Below are 18,904 nucleotides of genomic sequence, written 5' to 3'. Positions count from 1 at the left end.
AATGTTAGAGATGCAATGTAAACTTGGTTTAAAGTTATGTTACAGCTGTGTTTTGCTTGTTTTGTTTTTAGAGACAGGGTCTTGCTATGTTGCCCAGGCTGGGTGCAGTGGCTATTCACTGCGGCCTTGAACTCCTAACCTCGAGCGATCCTCCCACCCGAGCCTCCGAGTAGCTGGGAGTACTGGGTGCACCATTGCTCCCTGCCCATTATGCCACAGTTTTAAGTTTGCCACTTTACTGGGCCTCACGGCAGGGAGAAATGAAGAGAAGCACATGGATGATAGAAGCTGGCGTGACTCTTGGGCTGGGACTTGTGGCACACCTTTTGTTGCCTCCGTCCTCGTTCTCCCTCTGAGTTTCTCAGACACCCTAGGTCTGACTTTAGTGTCGGCTGTTTTCAGGTCTCAGCTCTACTAATTATTAATGGTGTACTGATCTGATCCTCTGTTTCCCCTTCTGTAGGACAGGCATGCTCACACTAGCCTCGGGGAAGTTGGGACGGTCCAGGAAGTGAGATGACTGTACAGCATCTAGTGTGGTGCCTGCTGCTGTGGCCACTCAGGACTCACTAGGTCCTATACTCCTCTTTCCCCTGCTGGTGGCCAGGAGAGGCAAAGTGTCTCTTGACCGTCTAGCTCCAGCCCATCCCTCTGCACTTTCTCCTGTGGCTACTGCTGCTCCAGTTAGCACTGGGGTGGGCCGGAGCATGTGTTGCAGGGTCAGAACCGGTGCCTGAAATCCTACCTAGTGCTAAAAAGTTTCTTTCTGTAGCACCGTGTCCATCCAACTGCCACGTAGTTACCTCTGAGATGCTTGTCCCACCTCCCTCTCCCTGCTCTCACACCTTGGGATTCTGTGTCACACTGGCCCCTGTGTCGCCTGTTTTCCCATTCCCTTCTTGCTCTGGCCTCCTCTCTCCTGCAGTGTCACAGATCCTTCCTCCACAGCGACTGCCAGAACAATCTTTGTGAAAAAACCTGACCGTATCACTTCCCTTCTTATCTTCAGGATTGAGTCCAAATTCCCTAGCTTGTCATTCATCCAACAAACATTACTATACCCCTAAGCTATTCTTGCAGGCACAAAGAACAGCCGTGAAGCAAACGTGCAGACAGCCCTGCGCGCGTGGAGCTTGCATTCTAGGGGCCCTGCACAGTCTGCGCCCCGCGTCCCTTTCCAGCCTCCTCCAAGGCACTTCCAGCCGGACCCTCCGAAGTGGGGTCTCTGCGCAGAGCGAAAGGCCACTATGGCTCTGTTCTCGCCACCCGCGGAGCCTTCCCAGGCCCGCTGGCCGGAAAGAGTCGTCCCCTCCGCCCGACCCTCCCTTGCCCCCACCGCCCCCGTTTCAGGACCTGGGCGCCCCTGGAAATTGAGGCCCCTCTTCGCCCACACTGAAGACCCGCAGCCCCTCCCTGCTCTCGGGGATTGTGAGCTAAGAGCCAGGGTAAGAGACCTGGGTCCCGAGAGGCGCCCCCTCGCCTGGGCGGGCCCCAGCACCGCACAGGAAGCGGGAAGCAGTGCGGGCCGTCCGCCTCCATCCAGGCATGTCTTGTCCCCAGGTGAGCGTCCGCGGAGCGAGACATGCCCTTCCCGGGTGCTGTCACCCACCAGCCCCGGCTCCCTAAGTCGGGTCTGGGCAGCGGGGGGGCAGCCGGGGTGGGGGCCGGAGGAGAGGAGCTCTGGTGTCGCCAGTCCAGGCTGGTCTCTGGCCTCTGGGAAAGGGGGGGCGGGGAGGAGGGGAGGCGTCTCCAACTGCGGGGAGAGCTGCGTTTCGGCGCCCGCTGGATCATTTCCACTCATTTCCTTTGCTAGAGTCACAGCTCTCCCACCTCCCACAGGCCACACTGTCACAACACCTGGCCTGCCCTTTCTCCTCGCTCACATCTTTCTCCCCCACTCACCAGTCTCATGGCTGGTCTTTTCTCCAGTTTGTCCCCTTCAAACCACCCTCCACTCCCCACCCACATCGGACCAAGACACTGCTGCCCTAGTGAACACCACACCGCCCTCCCTCAGGCTGCAACTCAAGGTCACATCTGCACGTCCACCACCTGTGGCCTCCCTGCCAATGTCACTTCCAGTCACCCCTCTCTCCCCTGGAACCCAGCCCCCTCATTGTGCTTTTGCACTTGCAATTCCCTTAGCCAAGAATGCTCCCCCCTGCCCTTTGTTCATCCTTAGAGACGCTGGTAAGGGCCACCGCCCTAGACTTGGTCTCTCCTTTCCAAGTGCACCCACAGCAGCTGGGACATGCATAACCCTTGTCCCCACACACAGCTGCCTCTCAAGCCTTTTTAGAGTACAGCCCAGGTCTTGTTCTTCTCTCTCTCCCCAGAACACATAAGGCCTGGCACAGACCAGCCATCAGAAAAAAAATTTTTTTTTTTAAATGAGTAAGAGGAAGATCATAAGAATTGGGTAGCTGCTGGGTGTGTTGAAGGGGATGGATTGTTGAGCATTCATCTGATAAAGCTTCTTGGAGGCCACACTGAACAGGGTTAGATGCAGGGTGGATGGAATTTGGTGCAGCGAGAGGACCGCGGGGAAGCACCCGAGAGATGTGCTGTATTAATGTAACAAACATGGAACTACTTCTGTCATCAGGCCTCATGCTGGGCACAGGGGACATCGGTCTGCACTCAAGTTGCACCCCCTGTAATAAAGGAAGAAGACAAGGTAGGTGATGCCAAAACAGAGTCCCAAGTGTCACATGTTGAGCACAAGGAGATGTGACATGCAGAGAAGGAGCACTTAACAGGCTCCAGGGAATGTCAGCGAGGCTTCCCAGGGGAACACCACCCAACCCCAGACCAAAGGGAGGTCCCGAGAAGAAGGCAAGGGGACCAAGAGAGCCAGCTGGAGAGCTGAGCAGGGCTGGTTACCATCTGCCATCCTGAGGGCGTCCAAGAAGCTGGGGAGGGACAGGGCTGCACAAAGCCTCAGCTCTGACCACTCCTCTGAGAACTCTGCCTCCACCCGCTGGCAGGCCGAGCCCCTCTTCTGTGCTCCCTTAGTAGCCTGGTCACTTCTTTTCTGTGAGGGGTTGGATCCCCCTGCTAGGCTGTGCTCCTTAATCTTCATCTTCTCTGTGTCCCAAATCTTGCTCCTGACCAGTGTTTGCTGAGTGAGTGGATTGTTCCTCATTTCTGTGGATTTCGATAGCCCTTTCTGGCAATGCTTTCACACCTGACACCCGTGCATTCTGCAAACGGCATTTACTTGGGAAAGAGGAGACCCAATTCAAATCCTGGCTCCACCACTTACTGAACAAGTCACTTAACTATCCTGAAACCTCAGTTTCCCCATCTATAAGATGAGGTGCCGCTATGAATAGAGTCTAAGTCTTCACATGCACACATGAGTCTCACTTCCTAGATCGGCTGTAAGTTCTGGGAAGGCAGGGACCGGGCGTTCTCCCAGCGCCCAGCTCAGGCTGAGCATACCACCAATACAGTGTTCAGTCGTGGCGGTTTGTAGGCAGCAGAGTACAGAGGAGAGAGTACTTAAGGTGAATTAAGTATTGTTCTGCCACTTCTGGTGTGACCTAGAGCTGGGTTCTTCCCACCTCTGAGTCTCCTTTGCCTTGCCGGGAAAGTAGGGATGAGAACCCTTGCCTGACACAGCTCACAGGGCCAATGGAAATCTGAGAGCTGAAAGTGTTCGTGAATGGAGGAGATAATGAAAGAGCTAATACAGTAGACAGTTGATCATCAATTACAAACGAACCCGCTGTGAAGTAGCACAGATGCGGCAATGCCTGGCAGACTCTGGGCCTCTGCTGGAGGGCAGGTGGTGGTGCCAGGCAGCTCCACACATAGCCTGGAGGGATGTCTGTGCTATGGGGCAAGGGTGAGGTCAGAGAGGGCGTGGAAACTCTGTTTGTGTCGGTCCACCCGCTTTGCTGTTGAGCTTTTCCAAGACACTCTGCCTTCAGCACCTTCGTCTTTACTCCTGCGTCTCCTCTGTCTACCCTGTCTTCCTTGGTCTTGCTGGTGAAACAGAATGTGTGTGCGTGTGTGTGTGAAAAAGAGAGAGAGAGAGAGAGATGAGGTCTAGGGGAACAGGAGCTTCCAGGTCCCTGGGAGCCTCTTGTGGGACTCCTTGACCTTGAGAACCCCTTGCCCCTCTCTCTTGGCCCCCAGGTCAGGGCACCAGTTCCTTTCTGAGCCATACCCAGAGCCACCCCCAGAGGAATGAACTTTCCTGGAAAGATATTATCAATGCCTTGTCCCTGGTCAACATGGTCCTGGGGCTCTTCTCCATTTTCTGCAGCTGTAGCAGGTAGGTCTGGGGCCCAGCAAGCTCTGAGCCAGGAGCTGGAGCCAGCGACATGAGGGGAAGTGAGGGGGAGTCTCGAGAGCCAGGCACTGAGGCACAGTTCAGCGGGCGGTCAGGGGAAAGTGCAGTGGCTTAGGAGTCAGTTGTTCCACCAAATGATATGCAACTTTGGTGAGGTCACATCCCCAAGCCTCAGTTTCTCCTTTTGTAAAACGAGGAGCTTACATTATGAGCTCTATAGTTCCTTCCAGCTATGGCAGTATAGTCGTTTTTTTTTTTTTTTTTAAATCAAGAGATTCTATTCCAATAACATCTATGCAATCCTTGGGTAGGCTACTGTTCATATTTTCTAATTCTTAAATCAGAACCTATAGCTTGGTAGAATATTTGAAATCAGCACTGTTCTGGAAAGTCTGAAACACATACATGTATGTGCCCCCAAAAGTTGTAAGCAAATTATATTCCTATAAATTGAGCCATATTTCAATCATGGCTTTCAATCAAGGGCCTTTGGGAAATCAGCCCTTTAAAGATGAATCCATTGTAATGCAAATAACATCCTCCAAATCTACTTGATTCTCTGTGCCCATCAGCAAGTCACTTCTCTCTGGATTTGTTTCTCGCCCATAAAATAAGATGACTTTACCTGACGATGTTTAAGCTCCCTTCCAGCTTGACATCTTTATGATTTTCTAAGTATGAGTTTTCAGGGTCTAATAAAATAGGATACACCTGCAGCAGAAAATCTCTATCCTCTTAGTTCAGCCTAATTTTCTGGGAGTGTAGATTTTCTGCTGTGGTGGTGGGCTCCGTATTATTTAGCCTAAGTCTCCCTTAGATACACAGGTCTGGGTCTAAACAGAGGAAATGGCTGTGGTTGTTTGGGAATAGCTGGGGTTTAGGGTCAGGCTGTTTGCTTCTGCTGGGCCACCTAAGCATTGCATTCAGGGTGTAGACTTGGGAGTGGGCGTCCTAGGGCAGGTTTGCTTGGGACTGTGGTGGCTGTTTTCAGAGGGACCTGCGAGCATCTGCTGGACAGAGGCACAGAATCAAGAATGTGGGGTCTGTTTTTATTATTTATTTATTTATTTTTGAGACAGAGTCTCACTCTGTTGCCCAGGCTAGAGTGCCGTGGCGTCAGCCTAGCTCACAGCATCCTCAAACTCCTGGGCTCAAGCAATCCTACTGCCTCAGCCTCCCGAGTAGCTGGGACTACAGGTGTGTGCCACCATCCCTGGCTCATTTTTTCTATATATATTTTTAGTTGTCCAGATAATTTCTTTCTATTTTTAGTAGAGATGGGGTGTGGGGGGGAGGTCTCACTCTTGCTCAGGCTGGTCTCGAACTCCTGACCTCGAGCAATCGATTCTCCCACCTCGGCCTACCAGAGTGCTAGGATTACAGGCATGAGCAACCTTGCCCGGCCAAGAATGTGGGGTCTGAAGGAGCTCTTGGAATCAATTAGAACATCAAAACACATGAGATAGATTGGGTGCAGTGACTCACACCTGTAATCCCAGAACCTTGGGAGGCAGAGGTGGGATGATCACTTTAGGCCAGGAGTTCGAGGCCAGCCTGGGCAACATAGCGAGATCCCAGCTTTAAAGAAAATAGGAAAAAAATTAGCCAGACTTGGTGGCATGCACCCGTAGTCTCAGCTACTCAGGAGGATCACTTGAACCCAGGAGTTTGAGGTTGCAGGGAGCTATCATAATGCCACTGCACTCTAGCCTGGGTGACAGAGTGAGACACTATCTCAAAAAAAAAAAAAAAAAAAAAGAGATAAAAACTGGTAGAACTGCCAGGAGAAATTGATGACGCCACTATCACAGTTGGAGATTTCAACACTCCTCTATCCATCATTGACAGATCCAACAGGCAGAAAATCAGCAGGGACACAGCTGAACTCAACAGCACCATCAGTCAGCTGGATGTATTTGACGTCTATAGTCTATGTCCAACAGCAGCAGAATACACATTCTTCTCAAGCTCATTTGGAGCATTCACTAAGACAGACCACATTCTGGGCCATAAAACACACCTGAACAAATTTAAAAGAATAGAAATCATACAAAGTGTCCTCTCCAGCCACATGGAATTAAACTAGAAATCAATAACAGAAAGATGGCAGGAAAATCCTTAAATATTTGGAGATTAAACAAAACACTTCTAAATGATACATGATAGAAGAATTCTCACAAGAGAGTAAACATATTTTGAACTAAAAGAAAATGAAAATACAGCTTCTCAAAATTTATGGGCTGGGCCAGGTGACTCACACCTGCAATCATAGCACTCTGGGAGGCCCAAGAGGGAGGATAGCTTGAGCTCAGGAGTTGGAGACCAGCCTCAGCAAGAGCAAGACCCCGTCTCTACTAAAAAAGTAAAATAGAAAAAAATGAGCCAGGTGTGATAGCATGCACCCGTAGTCCCAGCTACTCAGGAGGCTGAGGCAGGATTGCTTGAGCCCAGGAGTTTGAGGCTGCAGTGAGCTATGATGACACCACTGTACTCTAGCTGGGGTGACAGAGCAAGACTCTGTCTCAAAAAAAAAAAAAAAAAATTTATGGAATTCAGGGAAAGCAGTGCTTGGGGGAAATTTTGTAGAAGTAGTATATTAGAAAAGAAGAAAGATCTAAAATCAATAATGTAGGCTTTCACCTTAGGAAACTAGAAAAAGAAGAGCAAACTAAATCCAAAGTAAAGAGAAAAAAAGAAACAATAAAAATTAGATCAGCAATCAAAGAAATCGAAAATTGGAAATTAATAGAGAAAGTCAGTGAAACCAAAAGCTGGTTCTTTGAAAAGATCAATAAAATTGATATACCTCTAGCCAGGCTAACCAAGAAAAAAAGAGAGAGGACAGAAATTATCAATATCAGAAATGAAATAAGAGCCATCGCTACTGATCCTATGGACATTAAAAGGATAATATAGGAATACTATGAACATCTCTCTGCCCACAAATTTAATAGCTTAGATGAAAAGGATCAATTCCTTAAAAGACATAAGCTACCAACACTCATACAAGGAGAAGCAGATCATCTGAATAGGTTTATATGTGTTAAAGAAATCATTTAGCACAAACTCCTCATTTTACACGTGGAGCAACAGAGGCCTGGAGAGGCAGGTGGCGATTTATCTGAGAATTCACAGGGAGATGGTGGCAGAGGCCGGGCTGGAACGTAGGACCCCTGTATCGTCAAAAATGCCTGGAATTTAGAGTTGGAAGGGACCTTAGTGATTACCTAAGGGTGTCAGGACACCCCTTTAAGACTGTGGGTTAAGAGTATGTGAGGGGCCAGGCGTGGTGGCTCACTTCTATAATCCTAGCACTCTGGGAGGCTGAGGCGAGTGGATCGTTTGATCTCAGGAGTTCGAGACCAGCCTGAGCAAGAGCCAGACCCCGTCTCTACTAAAAATAGAAAGAAATTATATGGACAGCTAAAAATATATATAGAAAAAATGAGCCGGGCATGGTGGCGCATGCCTGTAGTCCCAGCGACTCGGGAGACTGAGGCAGGAGGATTGCTCGAGCCCAGGAGTTTGAGGTTGCTGTGAGCTAGGCTGATGCCACGGCACTCTAGCCTGGGCAACAGAGTGAGACCGTCTAAAAAAAAAAAAAAGTATGTGAGGGATATAGGCATGTGTGTGTGTGTGTGTGCGCGCACGTGTGTATGTGTGGTTTGGTGTGTAAAGCAGTATATACCCGAAAAGATGTGAGCGTGGGGGCCGTGCAGGGGTGTGTGTATGAGTGCAGGTGTAGGAAGTGTATGCATGGATGGGAGAGTGGAGTGGCTGTCCAGTGGACACTATAAAAGAGCTGTCCTGTTGGGGCCTGCTGGTTTGCACTATAGGAAATCCCACTGTGCCTCCTGGATGATTCTGGTCAGCTTCCTGTTAGACACGGCCATCAGGGCGATGACCAGACACGTCAGCATCTGTTCCAAGTCGGGTGAGTCCAGCCCCCAGCCTCTCATCCCTGTCCCCAGGAGCATCTGTCTCAGGTCACCCCTCCATCCTCCAACATCCCGCAGGCCTTGCCTTCGTCAGTCACCCTCCCCTGTTCACATCCTCTGAGAGCGGCAGACTCAGTCCTGGAGCAGGAGTTAGGGAGCCCCACCCTCCAGCCCCAGTTCCTCCGCTGGCTCTGTCACTGACACTTGGCCAGTCCTTGTCCTGCTCTGTCTCCTTACCTGCCCCACCCCCTCTTCTGGGCTGATGCAGGTACTGCAGTGAGAATGTTTAGGGGAGGAGAGGAAAAACTACCCCAAGCAGAGCAGCTGGTTTAGAATATCGTAAAATGTTTCCAGGTAAGATTTTGCTTGAAAAAAAGGGCTCCACTGCTCATCAGTCTGTATCCAACTGTGATCCAACCCTTGCATGTGAAGGGCTGGGAAAAGGAAGAGCTGGAGAGAGAAGGACTTGCTCAAGGCCGCACAGTTGGTCTGAGGCAGAGCCAGGAGGAGACCCAGTCTTTGATCTATTGACTACCCGGGGGAGGCAGCTGTTGCACTCTGGGACCTCAAAAACCCACTTGTCACTGCTGCAGCTCCCACACGGGGCTGGGGGGGGGCGGGGCAGGTGCAAGATTTAGGAGTGTAAGTTCTTCTAACCTTGGGCCCTCTGGGGCAGGAGCCGAGCTGAATGACTTTGCCGTCTTCACCACCTTTGGCCTGGCCTCAGCCCTGCTCCTAGGGGTGAACGGACTTCTGAACAGGTTCCTAACAATCATCTACGTGTCAGCTACTTCTCTCCGCCTGTGCTTTTATTCAGCTGGTGAGTGGAACCAGGTAGCCTTAGGACTGAGGGCAGGGGACCACCACGAAGGGGGAGAGGCTGTCAGATGGCAGGAGCCTGGGGTGTAGTAACTGACTCCTTTTTTGGAGTCCCTCTTCCTTCCCTCCTCCTATGCCCCATGCCCAGGCCCACGGGAGGCTGCAGGCTGCATTTGCAGAGCTCTGGTCTGGGAGGCAAGGGCTCTCGTTCCTTGCAGCGGCTGTACGTCTTTCTCACCGCATGATGCGTGACCTTGGGATGAAACACATCAACTCTAGATGTGGATTCTAGAACTGGAGGTTGTTCTCCTGTTCCCCCAAAAGCAGACAGAGAAACCATGCTCTGGGGAAGGCCATTGCCTTACCTAATGTCACAAACTGAGGGAAAGTGTGTGCAGCACAGGGCTTAGATGAGCAGATCTCAAAGGACGCTTCCAGCAGAGACTTCCTACGAGCCAGGGCACACCCCTGGCCCTAGCTGGCTGCCTGCTTTCCCTTGGAAATCCAGTGCAAACCCCATGCTTCATCCCTGTTTATGAATAAATGACTTATAGCCTGCCACTGCCCCTGGGTTTAAGAGAATTTTGTATGCTGGGTAGGGGAAGACCCAAAGAGAGAGGGGCTTGCTTCACTTAGGTCCCTTACAGCAGAGGAAGCAGCTAACCCCCAGTTTTCTTCCCCTGGCAGGAGTTCCCTTCGCATACAAGGGTCTACCCTGCCCCTATGCTTCCTGTGTTTTGGCCTCCACCTCCCTTCTGACCAAAGGCAACTCGTTCATTCTCTGCTGCATGGCCTCACTCATGATTCTGTTCATGATAGACCAGAGCTACTACCCGCATGATGCAGTCCTGGAGTCTGAGAACTGGAAAAAAGTGATTTTTATGGGAGGTGAGTAGAAGTGTCACTAGTGGGTCATCACGGCCGTCACAGCCACCCTGTACCTCCCCTCAGCCCTCCCTATTGCCCTTATCCTGCTTTATTTTTCCCCATAGAATTGATCATCATCTGACATAATATATATTTGCTGTTTTTTTTAATTGTCTATAAACACTAAACTTACCCCCAGCAGAGGACTCTTTTTTATTCATACTGTAATCCCCAGTGCCTAGAATTGTGCCAGTCACATAGTAGATGCTCAGTTAGTATTGGTTGTCTGTTAATAAGTTCAACAGAAATTTAGGGAGCACCTACCATGTCCTGGGTACTGGGACTCAGATTGGTAAACTGCACAAACAGTCCCTGCCTCAGAACTTACAGTTTATTATCATAGGAGACAGACACCAAACAAATCATGGCAGAAATAACTAGAAACACATACGTTTGATGTCTGTATTGTGAAAGTACAGGGTGCTCTGAGAGGGCGTCAGAGGGTGACCTGATTTATGCTGGGATGATCTGAAGGGGGAAAGGATCCTTGAGGAGGTGACATTTAAGTGAGGCCTACAGGGTGAGTGGCCAGGTGCGTGGGAGGGACAGGTTCAGGAAGAGGAGATGGTATGTCGTGACGCTGAGGCCAGAGGCACCAGGTGCTTTCTTGTAGTGGTGTGGCTGAAACTTGCTGAGAGAAAGCCAGTGACAAACCAAGGCCAGCCAGGTAGGCAGACTAGGCAGGATTTGGGATTTGGTCCTAAAGGCAGGTGAGAAGCCTCAGAAGGGATTGAGGCGGGAAGTGACAGGACTGGAGCGGCAGTTCTCAATGATCGCTTCGACTGCAATGTGGAGACTCTGTCACAGGGGACTGAGAATGGGGGTAGGACAACCAACGTTTGATTCAGATGAGAGGTGACTGTGGCAGTGGAGACCAACAGGTGTAATGGAATTTGAGATAACTGTTGGAAATACAGGGTGTCCCAAAAGTTTCCATACAAAGGAAAAATTTTGTAATGAACATTTTTTAAATAAAGGTACATTTAGCTACAATTTCCCATTTTCCCTATGTGTGGCCAATTTTGGGACACCCTGTAGAATTGATATGAAGAAAAAAGGTTTGGGGCTTAAGCAACTAAGCACTGGGCTCTGGGCCCTGAAGTCCCCGTCACATGGGAGCCCTGGGTGTCTCCCTAGAGTTCCCCTGATTTAGGGTTTCCTTCAAGGAATATCAATTTTTTTCCTATTAAAATGTGCTCATGGGCCGGGTGTGGTGGCTCACGCCTGTAATCCTTGCACTCTGGGAGGCTGAGGTGGGTGGATCGCTCGAAGTCAGGAGTTTGAGACCAGCCTGAGCAAGAGCGAGACCCCCGTCTCTACTAAAAATAGAAAGAAATGATTTAGACAGCTAAAAATATTTATAGAAAAAAAATTAGCCGGGCATGGTGGCGCATGCCTGTGGTCCCAGCTACTCAGGAGGCTGAGGCAGGAGGATTGCTTAAGCCCAGGAGTTTGAGGTTGCTGTGAGCTAGGCTGACGCCACGGCACTCTAGCCCGGGCAACAAAAGGAAGACTCTGTCTCAAAAAAAAAAAAAAAAATGCTCATGTAAACAAGACAGACATCTATGAGGATACTAAGTTTCTTCTGTCATTCCCTTGTTGTGAGTCCACTCTAGCTTGTAGGGTCCTCGGTTCCATCCTGGCCTTCCCCTTATGGTTCAGACCTTTGGTTGCGTTGGCACCAACAACCCTATCCCAGTTCTAGGTGTGGGCTCCCTACGCCCCGGATGGCAGAGGCAGAATGGTGGGTTTCGAGCTAAACAGACCTGAGCTCAGGTTCCAACTCCAGCACCCATCGGCTGTGTGAACTTGGGCCAACACCTACTGTTTGAGCTCAAGTTTCTTCATCTATAAAATGAAGCCAATAATCCCTCCGCACAATTATTGAGATTCATCGAGATAATGAATGTAAATTCTCTGGCACAGCTGTGCACCATAAATGGTCATTTCTAGCCGTCTTCTCCCCTTCTCCTGTCTCACAGCAACATTTCCCATGGGATTCTTTGCTGCCATAGATACCACTGACCCCCTTGGCCTTCCTCTGATCGCCTTTTCTGTGTGAGTTAAGGAGGAAGCTGCACCTCACAGATTTTGACACCTGTTACTATCAGAGCCCTACTGGGCCGGTTTCAGACTGGCTGCTGTCGCTATTCCTTCCACCTGGAGCACAGTCACTCACCTTTTTAGACGGAGGTCCCTTCTCCCCACCAATCTCCGTACATCTGAAGCTGGCCTGTGATCAGCTTCTGAGACCTGTATCACGTATTTTCTAGGACAACTCTGGTTTTCAATGTCGTCCCCTTGCCCTAACAGATCAATGACTACTCCTAAAATGCAGTATTCCAGAATTCCGATACATATCCTTAACTGCTTCTTGCTCCTAGAAGTGGTCTTCTGTCAGATGCTATGTTCTGATTTCTGTTCCAGACTACCTGGTGGAAGGTTTTCCCATGGACATGCTGTCGGCCCATACTCTCCCACCCTCTTTTGGAGCTCTCCGAGGCAGTCTAAGTGTCTAGTTTTTAAGAGTCAGGCAGACATGGGTTTGAATCAGGACCTCGTGCAAGTTACTTCCCCTGTTTCCTCATCTGAAGAACAGACTTAATTTTAAATCACAGGGTTATTGTGAAATGCAACTGAAATAATTTATATAACATATCTAGCAGAATGTCTAGTGCAAAGTAGATATGCCACTAACGTGGGTGCCCTTTTGCCTTTTGGTGGTGAATCTGAGATTCCAATTGTGTTGGGAGTCCCCAAGCCCACTCCTAGGTTTGGTGCTTTGCTAGGAGGACTCACAGGACTCAGCATATTGTCGTACTCCTGGCTAAGGTTGATGATAGAAAAGGAAAGAGAGCAAAATCGGCAAAGGTGTGTGGGACGAAGTTCTGAGAACCAGGCGCAAGCTTCCTCGAGGGCCCTCTAGTGGAGTCACACTGGATGCAGTTCATTTCTCCAGCACTGAATTGTGGTAACACATGTGAAGTGTGTCCTCCAGGGAAGTTGATCAGAGACTCAGTGCACAAGTTTTTATTGGGGGCTGGTCACATAAGCACCCTCTGCCTTACACATACCAAAATTCCAGACTCCCAGAAGGAAAGCAGGTGTTACCACTGTGCCCGTACAAACAGTCTAGGCACAGCCCGCCACTCTTACCCGTTGGGGGAAGTTTTATATTGGTGTAGGGAACTGTTTACTATTCAAGTTTCCAGCCAACAGCAAGGGCCAGCCTCACAAGCAGGCCTAAGGGTAGCAATCTCAGGCCTGCTGTAGGAACTCTTTCCTGCATACATATACTATATTGGCCATTATCACATGTTATGATTAAAACATTTAGGAGGATTTTTTTTTTTTCCTAACAAGGGATCTGGGCAACTCAAATTTTATTCTTGGCTAGGACTGATTTCTGATGTGAAATCGACAAAATGGAAGCTGAGATTGCATTAGACTATACTTGTCTAATTGCTTACACATATTTATTAAAATAAACTTAGAGACAGGGCTTCTATCTCTTTTTTTTTGTCTGTCGCTGCGAATGAAAAATGAAGGGTGGGAGAGTAGAGGGTGGAAAGCCGGCAAGCCAGCTTCCTAAACTTGAGTGTCTGCATTTGTTCTTCCAGGTGTCTTCATGCTGTTTTTCTCCCCGCTCTCTGTGACTGCTTTTTACTGCCTCGTGTGGTCGCTCTCCTACATCTTCTTCCCGGATGCCCTGTGGGGCAAGGCAGCCTGTCTGAGGCGATGGCACTGAGGAAGCTAAACAACTCCCACCGGCCTCTGCGGGGTTTGTGTCAGCACCTGTGTTCACTAAAGCTTTCCTTGTACCTGTGTCATCATGTGCTGGATACATGGTGTCTCTGCTGCCTGGAACCAGAATAGCTTACTGTAGGGCCAGTGGCTTTCACTTCTTCCTCTTTATTCAGGGTTCTGACTCCCTTGGGGACAATACTTGTGTATGTCAACTAGAACAGATTCTTTTCCCCTCAAGCTAAATGTGGGCTGGGGTTGAGTTCCAGCTCTGGTACTAGCGGGGGGGACCCTTGGAAAGGGGTGAAACCCTTCAGGATTGGTGTGGCCTCCGCCTTAGTCCTGACTGATCTTAGTTACCCAGTGGTGGGAGGGGGCTTCCTAAAGCGTTGCTTACACTCGCAGACTCTGGCTCTGAGAGCAGAGCTAATCACAGGGCTACCATGTTGCCCAATTTGAATGTGTGTAGGATTTTGTATAATAATTTAAAAATCCTGTATCTTAACAGTTCAAGGCTTCTGCCTTTTGCTTCGTTTAGAGATTAGACACATTGACCAACACAAGGGCTGATGAAGCAGTGGTTACATTCTTGTGAGGCCCAAGAAATCTACATTTTACATAAAGTAAGGGAGTGAAGGAAGCATTAATTATGTAGATGTCCCTGGGTAGGTGGAAGAATGTCTGATTCTGTCTTGTCTCCTGTTCTGTTACCTGTAAGATAAACTTGTAATCCATTATTAGTGTGGAATCAAACAGGCTTTAGCTTTAGGTGCTAGAAATCGGTGTAATTTATATGTCTTTGCATATGGGAGGTTCGCAAGAAATTCCCTTAGTGAATGATCTGTGGGGCCAGTTCTTCACAGGTACCTGAGGCTTTTACCTTCTCTTTTGCATGAGGAATTGGGGGGTGGGGGTGGCCCTAAGACTTTTTCTTTTTACATGACTTTTGGCTATTTCTAAAATTTGAAACTATGTTCAAAGGAAAAAGATGCAATTCTGAAAGAGGATTTGCATGTCCATTTTAAGTGACAGCAGCAGAGTTAGGATAAATATGTAGACCACCAAGAGGACTGCTTTAAAAAGTAAAATACCCATTTGGATGTGTAAATTGTGGTTTATTTGTAACAATAATAATTCATACTTCATTGCCTCCAATTTTTTGTAGGTTAGTGATACTAGGATAGTTGCAGGTCAGCTGAGAGCCTCTTGACTTAACAGAGGGATGTACGGCACTTCTGCCTGGGTGTGGGGGTCTCAGATGCTAATGCTGCTCATATGTGGTTTGCTACCTCAGACAGTGGTTTTCTAAAATAGAACAACTCTTCTTGGACTTCCTCTTAGGAACAAGTGAGAAGGCCAAGATTTTAAAAAGCCACTTCTCACACGAACAAATGCAGTCAGGGGTCTAAGCAGTTCTGCTAGTCCGAGGCTTGGGATAGAGTGTAGATTTTCCTCCTTGTCAACGTCCAGTCCCCTCTTCCTAACCTCAAGTACTACTCCTATCTGGTGAGTAGAACCATGTGACAGAATTCCACTCTGTGACCTCTTTTTTTAGCACTGTGACCTTGAATAAAATACTCTCAAAGCCCATTTCCTTATCTGTAAATTGTTAGATTTACTTCCTCTCAGGATTAAATACAATGACACGTAAAATACCTAGAATAGTAAATGGCACGTAAAAGATGTTTAATAAATGTTAGCTCACTGTTTCTCTCCCCTCTAGCCTTCCTCTCGTATATCTTCCTCTTGAATATATCTTTCAATTTAAAATTATAGCAATAATAACAGTTAATATTTGCTAGAGTAAACGTATAATCGACATTTACTATATTATACTGTATAACTTACTGTTGTGCCAGGAACTGTTCCTTGAGTTTTATTATTTCCCTTAATCCCCTAAATAATCCAATGAGGTAGGTGACCACAGGCTTAGTGTGGTCTGCAGACTCCTGGGGGTCCTGAGACCCTTTCAAGGTCAAAACTATTTTCTTAATAATCCTAAAACAGGGACTAAAATGTCACTCTTTTGACATTTTTGCTAACAGAGCAAAACAATGGTGGGTAAAACTAATGGTGCCTTGGTGTCAATCAAGGCAAGGGCTCTAAATGGTACTGGTAGTCATTGCACTTTTCACTGCCACGCTCTCAGTAAAAAAAACAAAACTTAAGAATGTCCTTGATGAAGCAGTAAGAATTAATTTTACTATTTACCTTTGAGTACACATCTTTTTAAAAATCTGTGCAAAAAAATGGAAAGCATACATAAAGTACTCCTGCTGCATACTGAAGTTATGATGGTTGTCTCAAGGAAAAGCACTGGTTTGAGTTTGAGCTGAACTAACTTATTTTGTTATTCTTTTTCTCCCCCCCCAGCTGATTCTATTCTTTTTCTTTATTATTATCATTGTATTTGAGACAGGGTTTCACTCTGTAGCCCAGGCTGGAGTGCAGTGGCTCAATCTTAGCTCACCACAACCTTGGAACTCCTGGGCTCAAGAGATCCTCCCTCCTCGGCCTTGCAAAGTGCTGGGATTACAGGCCTGAGCCACCTTGCCTGGCCAAACTAGCTTCTTTTCTTATGAAACACCAAAGGACAAATGACAAACTACGTAGGGTTGCTCAGACTTAGCTTTCTAGAAATATGAACCAAATGAGCCTGTTGCTTCAGTAAAAAGTTTTTGTTGCCAAGGATAAAATTTGAGCCTCCAAGTGAAAATTGGAATTTTGGAAAACTTGTATCTACCACTGTGAGCTTGATACTTTTCCAATACTCAAAAACTTTTCTGATGAGATCGTGGGGATATTAATAAATATGTATTTGATGTTACGTAATGCAATGTGTCAACATTTGGAAGATCTGCATAACTCCGTGAACCAATATTTTCTAAATGATCAATGCATGATGTTACAAAATCATGCATGGGTGAAAGATCCATTCAAAGATCAAAGGATTTTACTGTAATAGAGTACAAAAAGTGCATTGATATTGTATCAGATTCTATGTTACAACTAACCTTTAAGAAACTACTACTTGCTTAGTTTTGGTATAGTATCAAAGAATATCTACAATGATCTAAAAAGGCCATTAAAATACTCCCTCTCTTTTCTAATTATATATCAATGTGAGGCCAGATTTTCTTCATATACTTCAACCAAAACATGAGACTCCAGCTGCTTCCATTAAGTTGCATATCAATGAGATTTGCAAAAATGTAAAAAAATGCTACTCTTCTTACTAAATGAGTCTTTATTTTAGAAATTTTTTTTTCACAAAAATATCATTTATGTTAGCCTATAATGGATTTTTATTATTTTAAAAGGAATTAGTGGGCGGGGTGTGATGGCTCATGCCTATAATCCCAGCACTTTGGGAGGCCATGGCAGGAAGATGGCTTGAGATCAGGAGTTTGAGACCAGCCTGGGCAACATAGCAAGACCCTATCTCTGAAAAAAAAGTAGGAAAATTAGCTGAAAAAATTAACCAGGCACGATGGTGTACACTACTCAGGAGGCTGTGGTGGGAGGATCACTTGAACCCAGGAGTCTGAGGCAGAGACGATGTGTTTCTGATTTTCATTTGTTATGCTTAAAAGAGACTTACTATTCAATGTTATTCTGACTATAGATAAAATGGCCTCTGAAGCCCTTATCCTGGTATTTCTCAGAGAGAGATGAATTTTTTTTATTTTGGTAAAAACAGTCTTTGTTCAGGCATCCTCGTATATTTTAAACTTAAAAAAAATTTTTTTTTTACCACAACTCACAGTAAGAATTCACTTTTACATCAAATGCAGTATACACATTCATAAGTGTATATAAACCTGAAGCAAAAGCACACAAAACAATATCCTTACCATATGTGATATTTTCTAATTATTTCATTAAAAAGAAAAGCAGGTCACAATTTACTAAACGGATTTTACAACCACCTGCAGTTTGAAAAACTCTGCTCTACTACAGCACTTCTCCAGGACAAGAATATACAAGGCTAAGACATTAATATAAGCAGTTCCCAACTAAGCATAAGAATCTTTCCAGATGACACTCATGTATTACTTGGTTATTAGAAATCTGAACATTTCCCATGAGACAATCTGACGGTTGGGAAGGGAAGTAACATTTACTGAGTACTATGGTTTGAACGTGTCCCCCAAAATTCATGTGTTAGAAACTTAATCCCCAATGCAGTAGTGTTGAGACCTTTAAGAGTTGATTAGGTCCTGAGTGCTCTGCCCTCGTGACTGATTAATGCTGTGATCGCTGGATTCAGATGAAAGGATGAGTTTGGCCTGCCTCCTCTCTCTCATGTATGCACTCTTGCCCTTCCACAGGGCACAGGATGACAAAGCAAGAAGGCACTCACCAGACGCTTGACCTTGGACTTCCTAGCCTCCAGAACTAAAAGACATAAATCTCTGTTCTTTATAAATTAGCTAGTTTGGGATATTCTGTGACAGCAGCACAAAATGAACCAAGACTTTATCTATTATATACATTATTTACTTGTCAACAATAATCCTGAGAGGAAGAAAATATTATTCTATTATGTAGATGGGAAAAGTGAGGCTCAGAGAGGTTAATTGGTACTTGACCCCAAGTCATTTGGCTTCGAAACTGCTCTTTCTAGCATATTATAGCATTTCCTTATGTTTATAGGGATAGCTACCTCCAACCCACTATTCCTGCGAAAAAAAACAAAACAAAAAACTCCATTCAACCCAAATTTAGCAGGATGCTATACAATCTAGTTACCATTTATGGGGATAATCTATGTAAGACTGTCCTTAATTATAACTTGGGCTCTCAAAAACACATTCTCCACAGTAGCAAGTTTCTTAACACCCCATTAACTCCCCAGTTTACTCCTAAAATGTGCCACAGCAATGGGAACAGTATTCTCAGTGACTTCAGAGGCAGCAGGTAAACAGAGGAGATGGGGACAGCTTGAAATATTCCCAACACTGATAGGGAAAATACAGGCATTTCCTGCTTAGAGTGAAGGAGGTGGCAGTATTTGGCTCTTTTGCCTCATCTGAGTGATCTGCCTCATTTCCATATTTATTCATCCCTGTGAAAAATCCTTCTCCCCTGACTCCTGAGGAATATTTGGAAATAAAATATCCTGAAAAAACAATCTCTCTTTTGCTAAGTATTAAAATAACTCCACTGCTAACAT

At 46.7% G+C, this 18,904-nt stretch overlaps 1 protein-coding gene across 1 annotated transcript; it reads left to right on the top strand.

Moving 5' to 3' along the window:
• The first annotated feature begins 1,495 nt into the window (after positions 1-1,495).
• On the top strand, positions 1,496-14,363 carry TMEM269 (transmembrane protein 269). Its single transcript, XM_045545696.1, has 7 exons — positions 1,496-1,560; positions 2,606-2,677; positions 4,144-4,282; positions 8,137-8,234; positions 8,915-9,058; positions 9,745-9,945; positions 13,605-14,363. The coding sequence occupies exons 2-7, from the start codon at positions 2,611-2,613 to the stop codon at positions 13,730-13,732; spliced, it is 777 nt and encodes a 258-aa protein (XP_045401652.1). The 5' UTR covers positions 1,496-1,560; positions 2,606-2,610; the 3' UTR covers positions 13,733-14,363.
• Positions 14,364-18,904: the final 4,541 nt, after the last annotated feature.

Source organism: Lemur catta, chromosome 3, assembly GCF_020740605.2.
Source record: "Lemur catta isolate mLemCat1 chromosome 3, mLemCat1.pri, whole genome shotgun sequence".
In the NCBI taxonomy this organism is placed as follows: domain Eukaryota; kingdom Metazoa; phylum Chordata; class Mammalia; order Primates; family Lemuridae; genus Lemur; species Lemur catta.
This window is presented reverse-complemented; position numbering and strand designations above follow the sequence as displayed.